Genomic DNA, 20589 nt, shown 5'->3' with positions numbered 1-20589 from the left:
TGTTTTTATGGCCTGAGACAACATGAGGGGTGGGGGCGCCGGTCATGGGACCCACTTTTATGACTTTCTAGACAAACTGGAGTTATGAAAATTTCAACACTTGTGTAGTTCTGATATTTTGTCCATAAGATTTTTGATTTGCAAATATATGGATTAAAAACATTAATCCATCTAAAATAATTATTTTAACAGAACTTTACATTGTATAATTTAAAACTTTTTTGAATTGAAAAGAAAACAGACAGAACAACAATAATCTGTCAGAGAACAACAATTGAAGAATACAAATTGATTTTATCAGAGGCAATAAACAAATTAACAGCTCATTCCTACATTGCCAAATGTCAAGCAACACACCTAAGGCAACAAAAGGAAAAGTTGGCAAAAGACTTCTGTATTATTTTTTATAGATATTGAATTAAAGAGATTATTTTTTTCAAGATTGAAAAAGAAGGACTTACAGAACTGTGCACCATTTTGAAAAAACGTTTTCAGCTAAGTAGAACAATTTCTGGAACTAAGAGCTATGATCAATTTAACCCAGAATCTTTAGATACTGTTAGGTTTAAACCATCAAGTGAAAATTTTAATATAACAGACATGCTTTGTTTTTTCTGGTGTTCAAAGTATTTAACTTAATCAGCAAATTAACATCAATACATTTAAATTTGGTGAATTTATTTTGGGTAAATATGATACATTTCATTGTATTAATTTAATAAATTAAATTGAAAATATTGAGCTACATGGTAACATTTATGCATCCCTACGGTCCTTTTAACAAACTTTTCTGGCCATCTAGAGCAGATGAGTGTTGGGTTCCAATTCAAGCCCATAACTAGGGGGAAGGGGTGAGTAGGGTGGCTGTCACTTCTGCTTTTGAAAAATGGTCCGGTTTCAAAACTCTATTAAATTTATGTTTTTTTTTTGTTTTTTTTATTAATAATAATGTTGCCTTAAGGTTTTTTAAAATTCTTAGTTCGGCCAACAATAAAAACACAATAATTTGCAAAAACGGCAATTAAGTTTTATTGCATAGCAACATGCTTAAAAGCATGAAAGCTTTTAAGTTTTTTTTTTTTTCGTTAACCAACTGGTTTTAAAAAAGTGAATTTGGCGCAGCTATAAAAGTCTTTTAGCAACATTTCTTGTAGTATGTAAAGTTATAGTAAGTTATAAAACATCGTAAACAGCATCATACTAGTTTTGTTTTTTTGTGATATTTCGGTCTAATTTTTAGAGACCGTCATCAGATGTAAAATACCAATTTAATCTATAAAAGGAAAACGTTGCAATACCCAACGTTTTACTTTTGTCTTATTGCATAAAAAATTTTATACTTTTTTCGAGCGGTTAGTTTTTACTGCATTTTTTAGCATTCGCGTTTACTTATATATATTTTTTTATTCCTATAAATTATTTATTTTAATTGAATCAAAAAAGAAAAGTTGGGGCTGAGGCTTGGGGTTGGGGCTGAGGCTTGGGCTTGGGGCTAAGAAAGAACGTATTAAATAACTAAAAAAGTTCTTCTTCAAAAGAATGCGTGAAATTACCATCTTATTTTTGTAAAAAAGACAAACAGACACAAAATAAAAACATGAGCAAGTCTTCAATAGAACCCACACAAGAACGATCACGAGCAATTTTTCATGACAAAATGTCAACATTTTTTAAAGCCAATATATCCTCTGACTTATTGGCGGAAAATTCTGGCTATTTTCATGAACTTCATGGGTAATAAAAGTTGGGTGAATAACTATCTACATCTTTTATTGCAACCATCAAACCATCATCATTGCAACCATCATTTTAATCATCAACAAAATGACATTTAAATAGTCGAAGAACGCTTGAGAATGATTTTAGGTGTTAAGAATTCTCATTTTTGTGACATTGGAAATGTGATTACATCTACTATGAACATTATTGAGCAAAATATAATAAAGATGTCGAATGAAATCAAAACTCAATACATCACAAAACAGACTTTCCGAAAAATTTTCGATTAAACTTATAGACGAATGTTAATTGGACATGGTGCTCTATTGTACAGCAAGTACAACAAAGTAGGATGCCCAAATGTTTAATGAAAGCTGTTATTTATTGTGGAAACAATTATACCTCTGCGTGGTACTCTTGAAAATGTAGACAAATTTGGAAATGCAGAGCCGAAGACACCAGGGAGACCAGGGGCAAATATTTTCCAAATATTTACATTTTTTTTCCCTGAATGTGTTCTTCCAGTCATTACCGCGGAATGTGAGAGAACGAGAAGCGAAATTTGACGCCTTGATTCGTACACAAGAGCAACACAAGTACAGAAACAATTTTCTAAGTTGGCTTTAATACACATCCGCTATGATTATAACTTTGATTTAGATGTATCGTTAAAATGTTTGCAAAATTATGTCCGAGAAGATTAGAGTTAGACTCCTTTCCTTTAGACAATTAACAATTGTTGTAAATATTAGAATTCTTATTATTGAGACCAAATGTTTGTTGTTTATTTATTTTTCATCACTTTCATTACATTAAAAGTTGCAGCAAATTTTGTCTTTAGTTATAATATTTTTAAAAAATGACCTTTGAATCTTGTTTAAAAAAACAATGAGCCATAGTAAAAAATTGATCACCCTCCAAAAACAAGTCTGCTTACGGGCCCGCAATTACCAACAAAATTTGTATCATTGATACACCTGTAACAACAACTAGACGTATGTATACTTTGACCATATACACATCAAAGCAAATCTTAACATGATCTTGATATATTTTTACGTTATGTTTTTGTATTTTTCTTTGTAAATAATTAAATAAAATGGAACAAATACAAACTAAAAATCTTTTGATGAAAATATTTTCAAAGTTATCATTACATTAATGAAAATGCAAAAAAAAAAAAAAAATTTTTAGAAAATAAGTGGGGCATGGCCCCAGTACTCTGGGCCATGGAGCCTCTGGTCATCTGCATTTGAAAAAATTTTAACATGCATTCATCAGAACTACACAAATGCTGAAAGTTTTAAAGCTTCAGTTTGTCTGGAAAGTAGTGAAAGAAAAATCAATTGCAAACATATTTCTACAAAGAAATGGGGACCCTGCCCCATTATCCATATATAGAAATCCACATACTTGCAGATCAAAATCTTGATATTTTTTGAAAAAACAACGAATATAGGATGATGTGTAATACTTTTTTTTTGATATCATCAAGGCACCCATGCGGTCTTGAGCATTAACAAGTATATAAAAAAGGTATATAAAGGTATATAAAAAATTGCCTAAATTTATTCAAATTGACAATTACAGGTACTTAATAATAATTTTTTACACTTCGGATCATTTTATTGGATTAGTCACCTCCAAAAATAGCCAGATAGAAATTTTTAAGTAAAAATATTAAATATTCTCTAAAGTTATGTGACTTAAAGCTTCTAAATAAATGTCGCAATTCTGAGGGGGCAAGAGAGGCTTGGCCAATATCTGCTAAAAGTAAAACGGTCATATTTCAGGATTTTCTTGGAGCCAGAGGCTATTCTTATTTTACTAAGCACTCTTAACTGTATAAAAATTAGCAAAATCTGAGATGTATGGTTACATGACCTGGGTCATTTGACATAGAACTACCCGCGTGTAGTATTTAAGTAAATAAATAAATTGAAAGCAAAAAACCCAAGCCTGTTTTGAGATATTAGATCCTCAAATTGAGTTACATTAAAAAGTTATTCTCTTAGTTTATTTATATTAACATATTTAAGCATTTTAAGTGTATTAATTAAAATCTGTATTTAAAAAGGATTACAAATGTTTGATATTCCTTATTTTATTAAGAAAATTTTTTTTTTAATCTTATGAAAACTTGTTAATTTTGGGAAACCAAATTTTTATTAAAGTTTTAATATCATGTGAACTGCTCAACATTTTCGGTTAAAATTTTGCATATAATTATAACTTTTTTATAAATAGGAATCATTGATCAATATATAAAACAAAAAGAAAGACGGTTTAATGGTCTGGGTGATTTGATGTGGAGTAAGTAACTCACATCATGTTTCAAACAATAAAAAATCTGTAGTAAATATAGGGCAACTCGGAGTTACCGTATATTTACTACAGATTTGCTATTGTTTTAAATACCTTCTCCAGGCATGTAAAGGAGAAAATTCAATACTGTTTATAATAAAAATTGTAATTAATTTAGAATCATTAATTTAGAATAATTTAGAAATGCGTAATTTAGTTGCTTTGGTGAAGCAAACTCTACATTAATTAAACATATTATGATATAAATTTTAAAATGGTGTTAATTTTTATAACAGTTTTTACTACAGTCATAAAATTTTTGTTATTACCAACTCTGATCCTCTATGAAAATTGATTGGATTGAATGAAAAACGATTTTGAATGTATTTTTAATGCAATTTTAAAATAGCTTTTAATTTTTATATATATTCAAGTTAGTTGAAAAAGTCTAATTAAAAATTTTTAAGTAGAAATTTGTTGAATGTGAATTGTTGAAATAATTATGAAATTGTTGATTGTATTCACTTTAACCAGACAGATTTTCAAAACTCCGTTTGCAACCTAATATTCTTTTTGATCTGTTATTGGTAAGTTAATTTAAGTCTAATTTAATCTATAACATTTGAAAAGTTTTGTGATCCAGCAGCTTTTTATAAACTTAATTTTATACTGCCAGATAGAATTTAAATTGAGATACTACAACTCAAGTATTTTAATATTACAATGGTGGGACAACTTGAGTAGGTACTTCAGTATCTCAAAAAACATTTTTTAAATACCATTAACTAGAATGTTTCTAGGTTATTATACATTCTCTCTTCGGAAATATACCATCCTTCCTGGCTGATTAAAAATATTTCCGTATTTTTAGAATATTTATTTTTCATTTACCACCCAGTTTCATGTTGATTATTTTCTCAAATACTATCAATTAATTTAAGAACACTGTTATTAAATATACTGTTATTAACTGTAAAAAGTATTTGAACCAAGACTTGGTCTATTAAGATTAAACTACCCTAGAAGGCTACCCTTCCATCACGATGACATACTGAGGTACTTTTGAATAAAAGTTTGTTGATAGGTAGATTGAAATGCTATGTAGAATCTATTGAAATAGTTTTGTCATAAGAGTTATAAATTAAAATTCAACAATTACATTTTGGGTTTGGGGTTTTGGCACCCAAAAACCCAAACCCAAAAGCCCACCCAAAAACCCAAGAGCAAAAACCCACCAAAAACCCAAATTAAAGGTTTTTTTTATTTATTAAATCTTTTTTTATTTCAAATGTTTAATAGTCTGGCATACATTCAGGATAGACTTCATTGAACCATTCCTCAGCTTCTTCTTCTTGACTTCTATCTAATGTTTTTTCTTAGTAAATAAGTAAAGTTATAAGAGTAGTAAACTTAAAAGAAAATTTTTTATCTGTATTCATTTTAATTTGATCAGATGCAAGTTTTTATTTTTTTTATTATTTTAAAGTTACCTATATTATTTTTAGTTATATTTTGGATCTGTTAAATTGACCAGAAAATGTTATGAAACTATTGCTTTTTGAAAACCTCTTTAAAATAACATTTTTGTATCGTCTTGGATACTATGAGCAATTATGAAATCATTACTCCAATCATCTTTAATTAGGGTAACATCACAGTCATCATCAAGATCATCTTTCATTATATTGATTACTTCTTCATTTACCTTTACTAAGAGTTCTGAAGATTTCTGTTTTTTATTTGGAGGCTTGCACTCAGGTCTAAATATTTTAAGCAGCTTGGTAGTCAAGTCAAAGATTTTCTACTATGTTAAATGGTATATTTACTAAAAGAAAAAACTTGCAATTTGCAAATCCAGTTCATTCTTTACTTTCATTGATTACTTGTTGTTGTAGTTACAAATTTAGAAATGGATGTTTGCCTTTGCGAAATCATTAGTGCATCCTTTTTTCTTTCTTCTGGATTTATCAAAATGGATCTTAACTCTCTGTATTTTTTAATTATGCTTTCTTTGCAATAATTACATATTACTCAATTTGATTGATCACTTAATATGGTCACTTCATTCCACCCACTAGCCTAATTTCTTGTTTCTGATTGATACTTTGACATGCTAATGTCAAATGAAGACCTATAATCTACTTATATTTTAAATTTAACTAGACAGATAACTCAATTTTAAAATAGCTTTATATTAGAAAAAAGTGCTATCTGATTATTAAGCTTTTGTATAAGGCAATAAGAACTTTAAAAAATGAAAAATTTTAAATAACCATAAACTTATTAAACTGTTATTAAAGATTTATACCAAACTTTAGCAAAAACACAAAAATACAATAACCTACCCAAAAATCCAGTTGGGTTGGGCTTTTGCTCAAAAACTCGGGTTTTTGCCAACCCTTCCACTTCTAGATAAACAAAACTGTTAATAAATTAAAAAATTAATACATATTGGCAACTAATTGAAGATGTTCTTTCCAAATAATTTAAGTTTCCTCGATCAAGAACTTCTACTCCTAATATGTCAAATGCATTCAATAGCTCAATATGAGTTATGCAACCTGTAACACAAGTAAATTTTTTTCTATTAAAAACATTACAGACCAATACTATATATAAACGTTTTGAAATGAAAAAATTTAATTTTGAATTGCGCAACATCGATAAAAAGCTTAAGCTTTTATGTTAATGAATGAATATAATGACAGAGTTGAATTTAAAAAGTTAAAAGTTAAATTCAGCTCTTTCATTAGATTCACTTGTCAGCAAAGGAAACACAATGAGGAGTGAAACACACTGAGAATTAAAAATGTGTGTCTGAGAATACAAAGATTAGATCTTTATCAATTTTTTCAACCTTATGAAGTAAAGTGGATCTGTGATTATATCTTGAATGATCTGTAATTACATCTTGAATGCTTAGAGATTATTGGCTGGAGCCTGAGCTGCTGGTGGGCTCTTTAAGAAGAAAAAAAGAGAGAAATATCACTATGTATTTTTTTACATTTTGTAACATCTTAATCTCAACGACACTAAACTGTTTATTGTAATTTTTAAATTTTTTAAATTTTTTAAATTAAATCAAAATTTTAAATTAAATTAAAATTAAATTAAAATTTTTTAAATTAAATTTCATCTTCTTTGCTAACAGATATAATGAGTCAGCCATGAACTTTGTTTTATGGTGTGTACCAGATTGTAGAAACTTGAAGTTTGGCAAACTGCTTTAAGATTAAAAAAAAAAAAAAAAGAAAGTTGTAAACCCTTGTAATAATTGCTGTCAAACATATTTGTTTCATGAGCCATTTTGTTGACCTTTCGGTTTCAAGATTGTGAAAGAGGGTTCTAGGAGCGAACTCAGGTCTGTTCCAACCCAATTCTAAATGTTATCTAATGTATTTACATCCTTTTTAATTTTATGCTAAAAACCTTGATGTTTTATTGTGTAAAGGTTAACTGAGTTCCTTGGTTTTTTCTTGTAGGTCTATCATGACATAGTGAATATGCTGTTCCAATAAAATATTAAATATAATATAAATTAAAGTTTAAATCCTAATAAATATCATTTTTTTCTCTGCTCCTTTTTTACAAGTTCTGCTCTCTTACTATAAGTGCGCCATTCTTAGAATAGAGACAACAAAATTGCTGTTTCAGCTCTCACTTTAACTTGATACCTAAGTTAAGGCAGACTATTTCATTTTTTAAACTATGCAACAGGTAAAAAAATTTTTTAAACTTTTTATACATAAAGTTATATAAGTTTTCATGAATGGAATCCACTTATCTAAAACCTCGTTCAGACTGAGTTAAAGACAAATCATGGTTAAGACCATGGTTAAATTATCCACCTTTTTGTTCTTTGAAATGGGAGTCTCAAAGTCTGAATGCAAATCTGTTCCACTGCATTTACTGGAGAATTCAAAGTTTCTCAATCCTTCTTGTTCTGATATTTTTTCTAGTAATTTAATTACTCTTTTTTATGCTCAAGGTCCTACTCTCTTTTCCAGCTATTTCAACCTGCTGAAAAGCAGGCTGAAATAGCTGGAAAAGACAGTAGGACCTTGAGCATAAAAAGCAGGTTTCTCATCCAATCTTCACCTTCAGCTACTTTTTCAGTAAATTTTTTTGTCATTACTGTAGGAATTCTTAGTTGTGTCTACTTTCAAACAAGAATAAAAACATCGGTTTTGTCTAAGAACTCTTTAGTGTGTTGGTTGATGGATTATTTTTTTTCTCATTTCCACCTGGAAAAAAGAAAAGATGATAGGTAGAATATAGATGAGAAGCCAGGGTTCTCATCCATCTTACCATCTTTATAATTTTATTATACTGAGTATACAGAGCAATGACTCTATTCCTAAATTAAAAAAATTTGTAAAAAAATTACATGTATTGTAATTGTAATTAAATACACGATAAAAATTTAAGTATTTTATTGAATAAATTAGTTTTCATGATGAAAGATTCATTTAACATTATTAACATACATAATTAATCTTTCGCTACTGACAAAGTTTTCATCAAAGCCTGCTTTGTTCAAAATGTTATCTAGCTCCATTTTGATGTATAGATTTGAGAGATTGTTTCTGCTATCATCATAACGCATACCACTACTGGGTCTAAGATTGCCTGTACTCTTCAAAAGATATACAATATTGGATGATAATACTTTGATTGCTGTTGTATGACTCCTGATTTGAATTAGAAATTGTAATCTTATAGTATAATAGTTAAGTTAAACAGTTGGACTTTTTTTATTGCTGCAATAAAATAGGTCTTAGAATTGAAAACAAAATGTAACACAAATTGAACACAAGTTGTCATTAAGCAATTCCATGTATATTATTGATATTAAAATAAAGTAGCAGTATATAATAATAACATCTAATATGCTAATACAAGTAATAGATATCTTAAGATTTGATAATTTTTAAAAACATTTAAAAACGATGCAGTTCTAATAAAAAACCTAAAACTCTTGAAGATTTATCAAAATTACAGTGAGCCATTAACTATAACAATCTAGATTTTTATACTTAAATTTAAAATGCTATTTTGTTTAATTGCATCATTTTAGGACAATAAAACAATTGTTTAATTTTAAATCATCATTTTTAAGTAAATAGTTTTGTTATGGTGACTTTTAATTGCCTATAATTAAGTTTAAGAAAAATCTTTAAGAAAAACAAAATACATTTACAAAGCAGTTTAAATCTAAACACAACTTTTAAATGCTAGTTGCTAGGTCCCATATTAGGTGTAATTATTATTTGGTATTTATTTTTAGTTTTTTTTTTTTTTTTTGATGAATTGTTTAAACTTTCTTCCTTTTTTTTATTTCATTTTTTGTTCAATAAAGTTTTTTTTCATTGATTATAGTAAATTAATGTTTAATTTCTTAACTTTCAGACCCATCTTCAAAAAGTTGCACATTGTCAAAAGTAAGTTTTCTGGATCGAATATACTATAATTCTTATATTTATATTGGGCACATTTCATGGAGCTCATGTGTGAGTTTTTGTGTGGATTATCAGAAAAAAAATCCAACTCAGAATGGGTATGTTGCAAGTGCAATAGTTGATATTTATGGAGATTGTCAATGTCTGTATGGTTTTAGTGGCCAGACAACAACTTTTAGTTTTGGTTGTTCATTTTTTGAGACATTACCACCAACAGCACTTCCAAACGTAAAAGGTATATTTATAAAAATGTTTTTTTCCCCATTTTAAATAATCATATTATATGTTAAAGTTTTTAATGAAATGTTGTTTTGGCTAAAGTATTTCAAATTTGGCAATATTTTGTACAAACTTTTTATGATTTGTATAAATTGGTTTGTATAAAATCTTTTTATTCACTTAGAAAATGTTATTCACATAAAAGATAATTATATTAAATTTATATTTTTAGAAAAAAGGTAATTTGATTTTTTTAAATGAAAATATTTTACATTAAAATTTTCATAAAATTAAGCAGTAAAAAGGCTAGCTGAATGATGAGAAATGTACAAGAATGAGTTTTGGTTGATGAAACTAGAGATGATAGAATTCTCTCATATACTATCATAGTTGATTCTCATTTGAGAAGCAACTCAGATAGTATTTGTAGAGAACAGAAAAAGAAGCAACCTCATTGCTATGTAATAGTTAAAGACAAAGCTCTATTAACTGCCACTACCTGTGGCAAATAGAGCAGGTCCAAATAAATTTACAAAGCGTCTTAAGACCTTGTCTAGAAGAGAAGGGAAATCATTAGAATAACCAGCCCAAATACGACAGCAGTATCCCATATAAAGAGAAACAACTTCAGCAGATGTTAAATTTGAAATGCATTGCATATATTGCAGGGGCGTGTCTAGGGGATGTCTGCTACGTCTGATAAGAACTGGTCCTCTTTTCTTTGTGTTCTTGGATTATCAAGCATATATGGAAAAAAAAAAGAATGTCTTTACCCAGATAATGGCCTTACCAAGTATAAACTATTCTTTAGCCAAATTATTTATCCCTGTATGACCTCTTTTAAAAATTGCGAGTCCTAATATCTTCTTTTTTGTCATGAAAGTTTTTCAAAAGATTTTTCTGTCCCTTTTCAACACAATCATTATATTTCATTAGTAATAAAAATCCATTTGAAACGTTAAGCTTCTAATGAAAAAAGCAGGATGTTACAGACTAAAATTACTTTTCATAGCAAATCCAAAGATTATGATGACGTTATGGAATCTTATTTAAAAAATTAATCTTCGCATCTATGCAACCAATTATCAATACCTAGTTTTAGTAAAGTAACTCAATGTATACCATTTTCTATCCCTTCCTTTAATTATGATATTGGTTATTTGGTTTCTAATTATGCTAGTCATTCCAGTGTTGCTAAAACTTTAGGTAACTCTGAAGTTCAACATTTAGTTCAATCTGTGTTTGTACCTTGTAAAACATTTACTTTTCCTGAAAATTCAAATGGACGTAGCCTTCAACTTGCATGGATAGATAAATTTCCATGGCTTACTTATTCAAAGAAATTTGATGGTGCTTTCTGTTTGCCATGCATACTTTTTGGTCATAGTTTTCTTTCAGAATGTACTATAGTAGAAAGGCTGTTCAGTAAACCATTCAGCTACTGGAACGATGCTTCTGCTCACTTTAAGAAACATGTATTTAGAAAAAATAACAATAATCTAACCTGCAGAAACAAAGGATTGCATGTTAAAACTGTTGAAGTTTTGTTTTCTTTATCATCATTTTGGTCTTTTAAAACAGAGCCAACTGATATAACCTCTCGAAAAATAATTCAATCACAGATTTCTGAAAATCGTAGATTGTTGTTACCAATTATTGAAACAATTATTCTATGTGGGCGCCTTGGTCTTCTTTTAAGAGGTCATCGAGATAATTCAAAATTTCATCCTGGTAGAAGCGAATCTTCTAGACCTACTGCAGGAAATTTCATCAAACTGCTTCATTTTCGTGTCAAAGCTGGCGATAAAATTCTTGAAAATCATTTAAAATATCATCAAAAAAATGCATCTTATTGAGTTATGGAAAAAATAATAGTAGTGTGATTAAAATTAACGAATTAATATTATTATTTTTATACAGTGACTGAAAATGAAATTGTAATACTGGATTATTAATTAAATAGGTGTGAGATGATAAACTAATTAGTATAAAATTTTAAATTTTTGCTTTTATTTATAATAATTATATAAGTGTAAAAAACAGGTTAGACATAATAGTAGTAGTATTAATTTATTTAATGTTATATTGCAAATAATTTATTTTGTTAACAAAAAAATGATATAAAATTTAATTAAACAATAGTAAAAAATTAATATTTAATCGCACGCCCCCGGTTTTTTATCACAGCTTTGTATCTATTCGGTATTGAGTTAATCAAATTTTGACAACGTTCTAAAGGAATGTTGTTCCAAGCATTCTGGACAACTTGCCATAACTCCTGCTGATTTTTTGGTTTTTGACTATAAACTGCCTCTTTTACATCCGTCCAAAGGTTTTCGATTGGATTGAAATCTGGTGACTGTGCAGGCCAATCCATAACTGCAACCCTATTCTCGATGAACCAAGTTTATACCCTGTGACTGGTATGCTTTGGATCGTTGTCCTGCATATAAACCCATCTTAGGGCCATATCTTCTTCTGCATAGGGCAACATGGTGTTTTGTAATATTTGAAGGTATATGTCTTGGTCCATAATACCATCAATCTTATAGATTGGCCCTACGCCATATTAAAAACAACAACCCCAAATATTTATTTTTACTCCGCCATGTTTTACAGTTTTTATGGTGTATTGCGGTTTGTATGCAGAGTTAGGTGGCCTCCTTACATAGATCCTGCGTCCACTTGACCCAAATAAAACAATTTTCATCTGACCACAAAATATTACGCCATTTTGAAACAGGCCAATCTGCATGAGTTTTTGCAAAATGTAATCTTGCTATCACATGCCTTTTTTTCAAAAGGGGAACTTTTCTTGGGCTTTTGGCAACTAACTTACTTTGTACTAACCGCCTACGTACTGTTCTTGAAGAAACGTTTAAATTTAAATCTTCTTTAATATGGCGGGAAGATACAAAAGGATCGGCAACAGCAGCACGTTTTATCAATCTGTCTTCATGTTCAGTCGTTTTTTGTTTTCGGCCTCTTTCTTCGCCTATATTTTTCCATTTTAGAGCATTTCTAATCATCATAGGAGAACAACCTAATGTCTCTTGAATAAATTTGTATGTTTTCTCTTCTTGTTTTAATTTAATAATTAGTTGTCTCTTTTCTGCACTACCATGCTTTGCACGACCCATAATTTCTATTTATAAAATAAATTTATACGATTATTTTATATATTTCATTAAATTAACACTAAAATTAATCTTACCTTTAATTAACCTTACTAAAACTAAATAAACAAAAAGCTAATATAAATAAATTGATAGGAAACAACAGATATGTTATTTTAACCTACAAATCTAGATATGTTCGTATATAAAATTCGGGACTTTCCTAAAGTAATTTGAACAGTGTTACCAACATTTTTTAATCCCATTTCATTATTCAGTGTTTGTATTACTGTTATGCCTAAATTTCTTAATTTATATTTAAATTTACATAAAATTATTATCACAAATCATTGTTTTACTAGCCACTACTATTATTTTGTCCACAACTGTATATCAAATACATCTCAAAATGAGCTGATAAACTGTTGCGGAGAAGTAGTTACCGACAAAATAATAGAAGAAATCAAAAAGTCTCAATATTTTTCTATTATTGTTGATGACGCTTCAGACAGTTCAAATAAAGAGCAACTTTCTTTGGTTATTAGATTTGTTGATTCTAATTTAGACTTAAAAGAAGAATTTGTTAAATTTATACATTGTTCAAATAGTATTACTGGCGAAGGTTTTTTTAGTGTTTTACTAAAAATTATGTCTGTTCTATCCTTGGATACTATAAATTGTAGTGAACAATCTTATGATGGTGCTGGAGCAATGGCTGGATATACTAAAGGGTTGTCTGCTCGTATTTTAAATTTGAATGAAAAAGCTATTTTTACTGATTGTTACAGCCACAGACTTAATTTAGCTATTTGTGTATAATACAATGTGCAGTCTATCAGGAACCTGTTATCTCATGTAAAAGAGGTATCATACTTTTTTAATTTTTCTCCAACCAGGCAGCAAAAATTAGAAGAGCATATTGATAAAATTACTCCAATAGCTTCTAAAAAAAAGTGAAAAGATGATTGTAGAACACGTTGGATTGATAAAGTACATAGCATGGATACTTTTCAAGAGCTTTTTATACCTGTGGTCTCCTGTCTTTATCAATACTTGTTTTTTTATAACTTATAGTGTTTGAAGCAATTGGAATAAAGTGATGATACATCCTTGTGCCAGGAACTGTTCTTCCACCTAAATATCTTTTTTATAATTGAACTCTTGTTTGGTCAATTTCATCTTTTGAAAATAATTTAAAACAAATTCCATTTATCTTGGCTTTACGAAAGGAGAACATTAAGTTAAAATCTTAAATCTGCCCAGTAGTTATTTGTTTTAGACTTTCTTGACATACTACTTTTTTAACAGTCCCACTAATACCATCACAGGGGGATTTACCATGACTGGTAGCAAAAAACACCCATTCAGCACTTAAATCAAAGTCTTTACTGTGATCACAAAGGTTGATAAAGTTTTTAAATTTTTTAAATTATACTGCACAACCATCAGAAAAGTATTTCACACTTGATACATCAGGTAAACTTTCTTTGATATATCTAGTTATATCTCCCTGGGTCTTGTAAATAAATCCTGTGTCATGATCAACTTCTTCTGAAAGGTAACAAAAAGATTTATGTTTGAGAAGTTTTTCGTCGATAAAATAAAGTACAATTGTAAAGATTGAACATTGACTTTTGCTCCAGTGATAACTTTGAACCTCATCCTGAACAACATATTGATAGTTTTCAGCAAAATCTCCTAATATTAGACATTCGTTTTGGTTAAGATTTTCTTTACAGTTTTTTAAGTATCTACTTTGTGTTTTTGCAATATATGAATGAGTGGAAAGGTTGTCAATGCTGTCACATAATAAATCATTAAATTCATATAATGGCAAAGACTGTAATAATAGTGTTGCACGATCGGTATTCTGCCATTGCTTGAATGCTATATCTTCTTCGAGCTCATGGTCCATAAACTCTTGCACTAAAAAAGTTTTTAATGCATCAATACCAGGGCATTGTTTACATTGATGCAACATACATTCTGCATTTTTTAAAGAGAACAAACAATCAATGCCATTAAATCTTTATAACTTTGAACAATGAAATTTTGTATTTTGGTGATGTATACATACACATACATTGTGAGTGCCTGACGCATTAGTTGTAATGCACCATTTAGGTTTAAGCATACAAAACTTTGACAAACTGACTTTGATGTTAGGGTAGTCTTTTTAAAACGCAACATGTAATTCATTAAGATTAAGTAGCAATAACCTTTTTTAAACATGTTGGTTTTTCTTAACATTTACGAAATCTTTTTTTCCTGGCATCATTCTTGAAAATTCATCACTTTGATAAAAGTTAATCACTATATTTACTGTTTCTGGTGAAAGTGGGTTTCCAGTTTTTTTTTCGGGCAATGAAAGAATGCTCATTTTTAACTTTTTTTGCAATTCAAACAAGATACTCAGACACTTCAAAGTAACTTGATATCTTTGTACGAGTCCATGATTTTTGTGCGAGTGTTAACATTTGCACTTTATGGCGATAAGAATTTTTTTTTATTTCATACATTAAAATGTTTAGATCATCGTTATTGCTAATGTTGTTGTTTAAAATTGGGCTTTTTTTTTCTGTTGTTAAAGAAGTTTCTTTAATATTATATGCTAATGAGACCATTTTTGAAACTCTGTCAATAGTTTTCTCAAACTTTTATTTTCCTGCAGGCAATTTGCTGTGTTTTGAAAGACTTTTTAGTTTGACTGGTGAAATTCCAAGCAATTTTATAGTAGTATCGAACTTGATTTTTTTCTCACTTTTTGATTCCCATTCTTCTTGCGAATTTAAATCTTTATCAGTTTCTACTGCTATTTTGTAACGTTTGCTGCAGAATTACCAACCTGGGGTTACATTAACATTTGCGAGAAAATATTCTTGCAAAAATTTTGCCAAGTCTAGGGATCTCTTTATATTACCTAAGAAACAAATTTGGTTTTAAGTTTTTTAAATAACTAAAAATAAAAAAATTGTTATAAATAATAAATTCTATTTCCATATTTCATCCGCGTGAATTCAAATTAAGTATTCTGATTGACTTAAAATACATATATAATCTGTATTAAAGTCGTTCATCAAATGTTGCTTTTTCTAAACGACATTGATAACAATTTTGTAAATATCATAACAAATTTTATCACAAAACAAGACAATAAGTTATAAAAAATTGTTGTTGTGACAAACTTGGTGCTAATATAAAATTGTTTTAAATTGAGTTTGGGCAGAAACTTGGGATCCATACCGGTATACCGGTATAAAAATCGGCCTGGGTACATCGCTGAAAACATGTTTTCGCTATAAAAGTTTTTATCTTTAGAAAAATCATAAATATCAACTAGAAAACTGGTCATATCAAAGGCTGGTCATATCAACTAGACTATATCAACTGGTCATATCAACTAGAAAAAAGGCGTTATTCTGAAATTATCAGGAATTGCTTTTCTTATTGATATAAAACAACCTAGTTTCATTAACATTTGAGGCGGTCCATGTTAGACTTTTAAAGTCCAACATGGACCACTAGGGGTGTTCTAAAATTATGTCATGAAAAAATTTTTACTAACAAATAGGCAATTTTTTGCGAACTGTTATAAAGAAATGAAACACTTTTTTTTTTTTAATTTTATTTTTTACCTCGCCCTGGCCTCATAAAATTTTCAAAAAAAACTTTTTTTTTATGAATGGCTTAATATACCGGGAAAAAAAATAAAAAAACTGGATACTATTTTAACAAATGAATGTTTATGTTATTTAAAAGACATATACCAAAAATTATCATTGTAGGTTCATTTTCATGCTTTGCGCCAGATCTGTAACCAATCAATCAATGAAATCCAGGTTTTTCTGGCGGTAGGTCTTCTGATGTAGATATGACTCGGATTTTTTCAATGTATAATTAATACATAATAATTTATAGAAACAAAATAATCAGCAGTTTATTTTGATTAACCGCCTAAAATAAAACAAAAAAAGGAGGGGGGGGGGAGCTGACCTCAGTCAATCTCTATAAAAAAAAGGGAGGAGGGGGAAGACCTTTCTCAACCGTTTTTGGTTATTTCAATTTATTTATATTTTCTCGTTATTAGAAATAACCGATTAGGATAGGAGTGGATTTAGCAGTACTAGCAAGAAAACAGAAACGTGTTTAACAAGAAAAAATATGGTTGCTTTATTATTAATGATGCAATTATGTTTTTTCTAAATGAAATCTTGAAGTCATAAAAAAATTAAAAATAGATAAGATTTGTTTAGTAATAATAGAAGATTTGTAGAGAGTTGTTAGTTTTTTATTGTAGAGAGTGGTAAGTTTTAAGCAATTATGTAAAATATTCAATGTAAATCATTTAAATTATTAATAAAGCTAAAAAAATTAAAACAAGAAAGAGAGAATTAGAGCCTGTTGACAGTGGTAGTGGTTATTGCAGCTCTCACAACCCAAAAAAAAAGCCAATCATAACAACAAAGAAATTGTAATTTTATTATATCAACTAACTTAACTTGCTTTACTTTTTATAGGACTATTTTGGGCAAGAACTGACCACAAGACACTTAAAGCTATCAAGATGGATAAGTTTATATTCAAGGAAGACAAAGCAAATGGCGTTCATCAGAGATCAGAAAACAGATCGAAAGATGTGTTACAAAGATCTGGGCAAAGCCAGAGCTGACTATTAAAAGCAAAAATAAAAGAGAGATCTGGAAAGAGTGACTAATAGAATACCTTCCATTGTAGATGCTCAGGATTCAGTACTTAATACTTCAAATTCATCTGACACATTCAGTGGCAATGAATATCAGCCTAGTTCTGCCAAAAAAAAACACACCAAATTCTCAATCTCAACATTTTGACATTAGCAAAGACACCATACATAACACAATGAGAACAGCTCTGGGATTCAACATACCTGCCAATAAAATCAGTGCTACTCTAACAAAGTTGGTTATTGAAGGGGGAGATAACCCAGATAAGCTGCCTCTTTCATATTCAAGTGTGTTTAGAATAAAAAATATACTTGATGAAGATTTTGAAAAGTTTATTTGAAAAATATTATTGTAGTATCACATCAACCACAAGGATGGCAAGCTTGAATTACATTTTGATGGCAAAATATCTGTGTACTCGTAAGTTTTGATGGCAAAAATTGTCTGCTAGGTGTACCAGGCATTGATTCAGGCACTGGCCTAAACAAGTTTAATGCAATCAGGGGCTTTTGAAGGAGATGGACAATGTGCACTCTATATGCTTTAATACTACCAGCAGCAATACTGGTAAACTGCGTGGAACTATATATAGGTGAATAAAAATAAGAATATTATTTCAAAATCTTATTACTAACTTTATTGTTTGAATTTTTAAAGTACTATAGCAATTATGTAAGGCTACAGAAATATTGATTATGATTTAACTGCGATAAGTATAAAATGAAAGAACACAATGTACTTTTAAGACTAAGATCTGACCTTGGCAAGCCCTTACAGATGTTGGCCTGCCGTCACCACGTAGAAGAGGTCCACATCAATTATTTCGGAAAGGCTATTGGTTGCAAGGCCATTGTTGGTTCTGAAAATCCTCTTTTTAAATTGCTTTATAAACAATGGCATTCCATTGATACTGAAAATTGCAGCTGAATAGGTTTAAATGGAAATCTGTTTGCGGAACTTGACTAGAACCTCAAGCCATTGAAGCAAAGAACAAACTTATGGAGATAGCAAAAACCAAAGCTTTTAAAAATTTAGAGGTTAGTTTAAAATTATAGTAGGAAGACATTTATTAAAACTCTAAATAATCATTTTTAGTAGCATTTTTTTCATTGCGTTATAGTATCTAGATTTAGGAAAAATTCAATAAAAATATAATAAAAAATTTAGACTGGTAGGAAGAGATGGCTTCAATGAGCTAGCAGATTTATGTCTTATGTATCTGGGCCAAAGCTATATCTGCAAATTTAAGAAACCTGGTGCTATGCACCATGCCAGATTCATGGCCAAAGGTATTTATTACCTGAAAATTCACCTTCTTAAAGATTCTGTGCATGGACAAGTTATTGCTATCTTCTATGCACCCAAGTTTCTGACTAATGAGAAACCAGGCATTGCTCCGTTACAGGTATTCAAACAAAACATAAATGTTAAGTTTATAAATTAACTAAGTTTATAAGTTAAGTTTATAAATTGACTATTACTAAATTTCAAAAAATGCATTAAAACTATATAATTACAAAAGTACAAAAATATATAATATATAATCAGGACTTGAATTCTATTTGGAAGATGTCCTGGTATGTTGAGGATAAAGCTGCTGCAAGTGCAGTGTTCAAACCATGGGGAAACCATAGCTGGTACCTGGATCTAATGTTTTTTCCCATTGTGCTGGCAGAATTCAGATGATTCAATCACTGAACAAGAAAAGGAGATTTGTGCGGCCGTGGCGCAGTGGTTAGAACGCTTGCTTTATATGCAGAAGATCCACGTTCGAAACGAGCTTTGGGCATATTTTCGCGTCACGGTAAGGAAGGAGGTGTGAACTTCCTGGTTAAATGCACTTCCGCGGTGCTCTGTGACAAGACCGTTAGGAATTCTTGGGGCACCTAAAATAAAAAAATTAAAAAAAAAAAAAAAAAAAAAGATGATCACCAAAAGGTTCTTTAACATATCCATACCAAATGACTATGACATGGATAGACATAACAATAAAGGTTTCTTACCTGAAACAAAAGACATGTCTGTACTTGAAAAGCAGCCAGAACTGGTTGACTTCATCACTGTTGATTAATGGCTAATTTGAGATTTTAGGCTATGACAAAAATATCCAAATGGATGATTTATCCAGCTAGCTCCTGGAATATCGATTTTTATTATTTGGAGTTCCAGTCGTATGTCAAAAACTTGGCTGTCGTTAATGATTGAAGCGAGAGGGCCATAAAGCTGGTACAGAAAACAGTGTGTCAGGTTAAGTCTGAGTATAAGCTGCAAAAGCTGCTCAAATTTAAAATCAACTGGACTGTGCTTTCCTCAAAGACTATTTGCCTCCCGCAAATAAGCTGAACAGAAAACACCAGCTCAACTTTTGAAAGAGTTTCCTGTCATATAAGATGTAAATGCATTCAGCTTCTGTGAAATGTGATTCTGAACCAGATAGCAGCACTGATTTGTTTTCTAATGCTAATGCTGTAGAACAGCTGTTTGGTAACCATGAGGCTGCTAATGACTGCTAGTTAATTATTTTTTGTTGATTTTTATAAATTTTTTTAATACACTTTCACCATTGTTTGTTTATTATATAAAAGAGATTGACTGGGTGGGCTCCTCCCCCTTCCTTTTTTTTTTTTAAAGGCGGTTTATCAAAATATACTGCTGATTATTTTATTTCTATAAATTATTTAAGCATACATAAAAAAATCCGAGTTCTATCTTCATCAGAAGACCCATCGCCAAAAAAATTGGATTTCATTGATTGGTTGGTTGCACCCGGTAAAAGTGTCAAAAATAATTACAGGTCTGGCGCAAAGCATGAAAATGAACCTACAATGATAATTTTTGGTATATGTCTTTTAAATAACATAAACATTTATACGTTAAAATAGTATCCAGTTTTTTATTTTTTTCCCGGTATATTGTGGAATTTATGAAAAAAAATTTTTTTTAGAAAATTTAATGAGGCCAGTGTAAGGTAAAAAAAAAAAAAAGCAGTTTTTCTTTTCTTCATTATAGTCCGCAAAAAAATGCCTATTTGTAAGTTAAAATTTCTCCGTGACGTCATCCACCAAGCGA

General features: G+C 29.6%; 1 protein-coding gene across 2 annotated transcripts in view; it reads left to right on the top strand.

Moving 5' to 3' along the window:
- LOC100201473 (uncharacterized) overlaps window positions 1-20589 on the top strand; it is a 79829-nt gene that overhangs the window by 36721 nt on the left and 22519 nt on the right. For both annotated transcript variants that reach the window (XM_065796190.1, XM_065796189.1), the window contains exon 6: window positions 9433-9717. In XM_065796190.1, the coding sequence (XP_065652262.1) occupies window positions 9433-9717 (285 nt within the window). The remainder of the gene's footprint in view (window positions 1-9432; window positions 9718-20589) is intronic.

The sequence above is a fragment of the Hydra vulgaris genome, chromosome 04 (genome assembly GCF_038396675.1).
Source record: "Hydra vulgaris chromosome 04, alternate assembly HydraT2T_AEP".
In the NCBI taxonomy this organism is placed as follows: domain Eukaryota; kingdom Metazoa; phylum Cnidaria; class Hydrozoa; order Anthoathecata; family Hydridae; genus Hydra; species Hydra vulgaris.
Note: the sequence above shows the minus strand (reverse complement) of the source record. Positions and strands in the feature narration are given on the sequence as shown.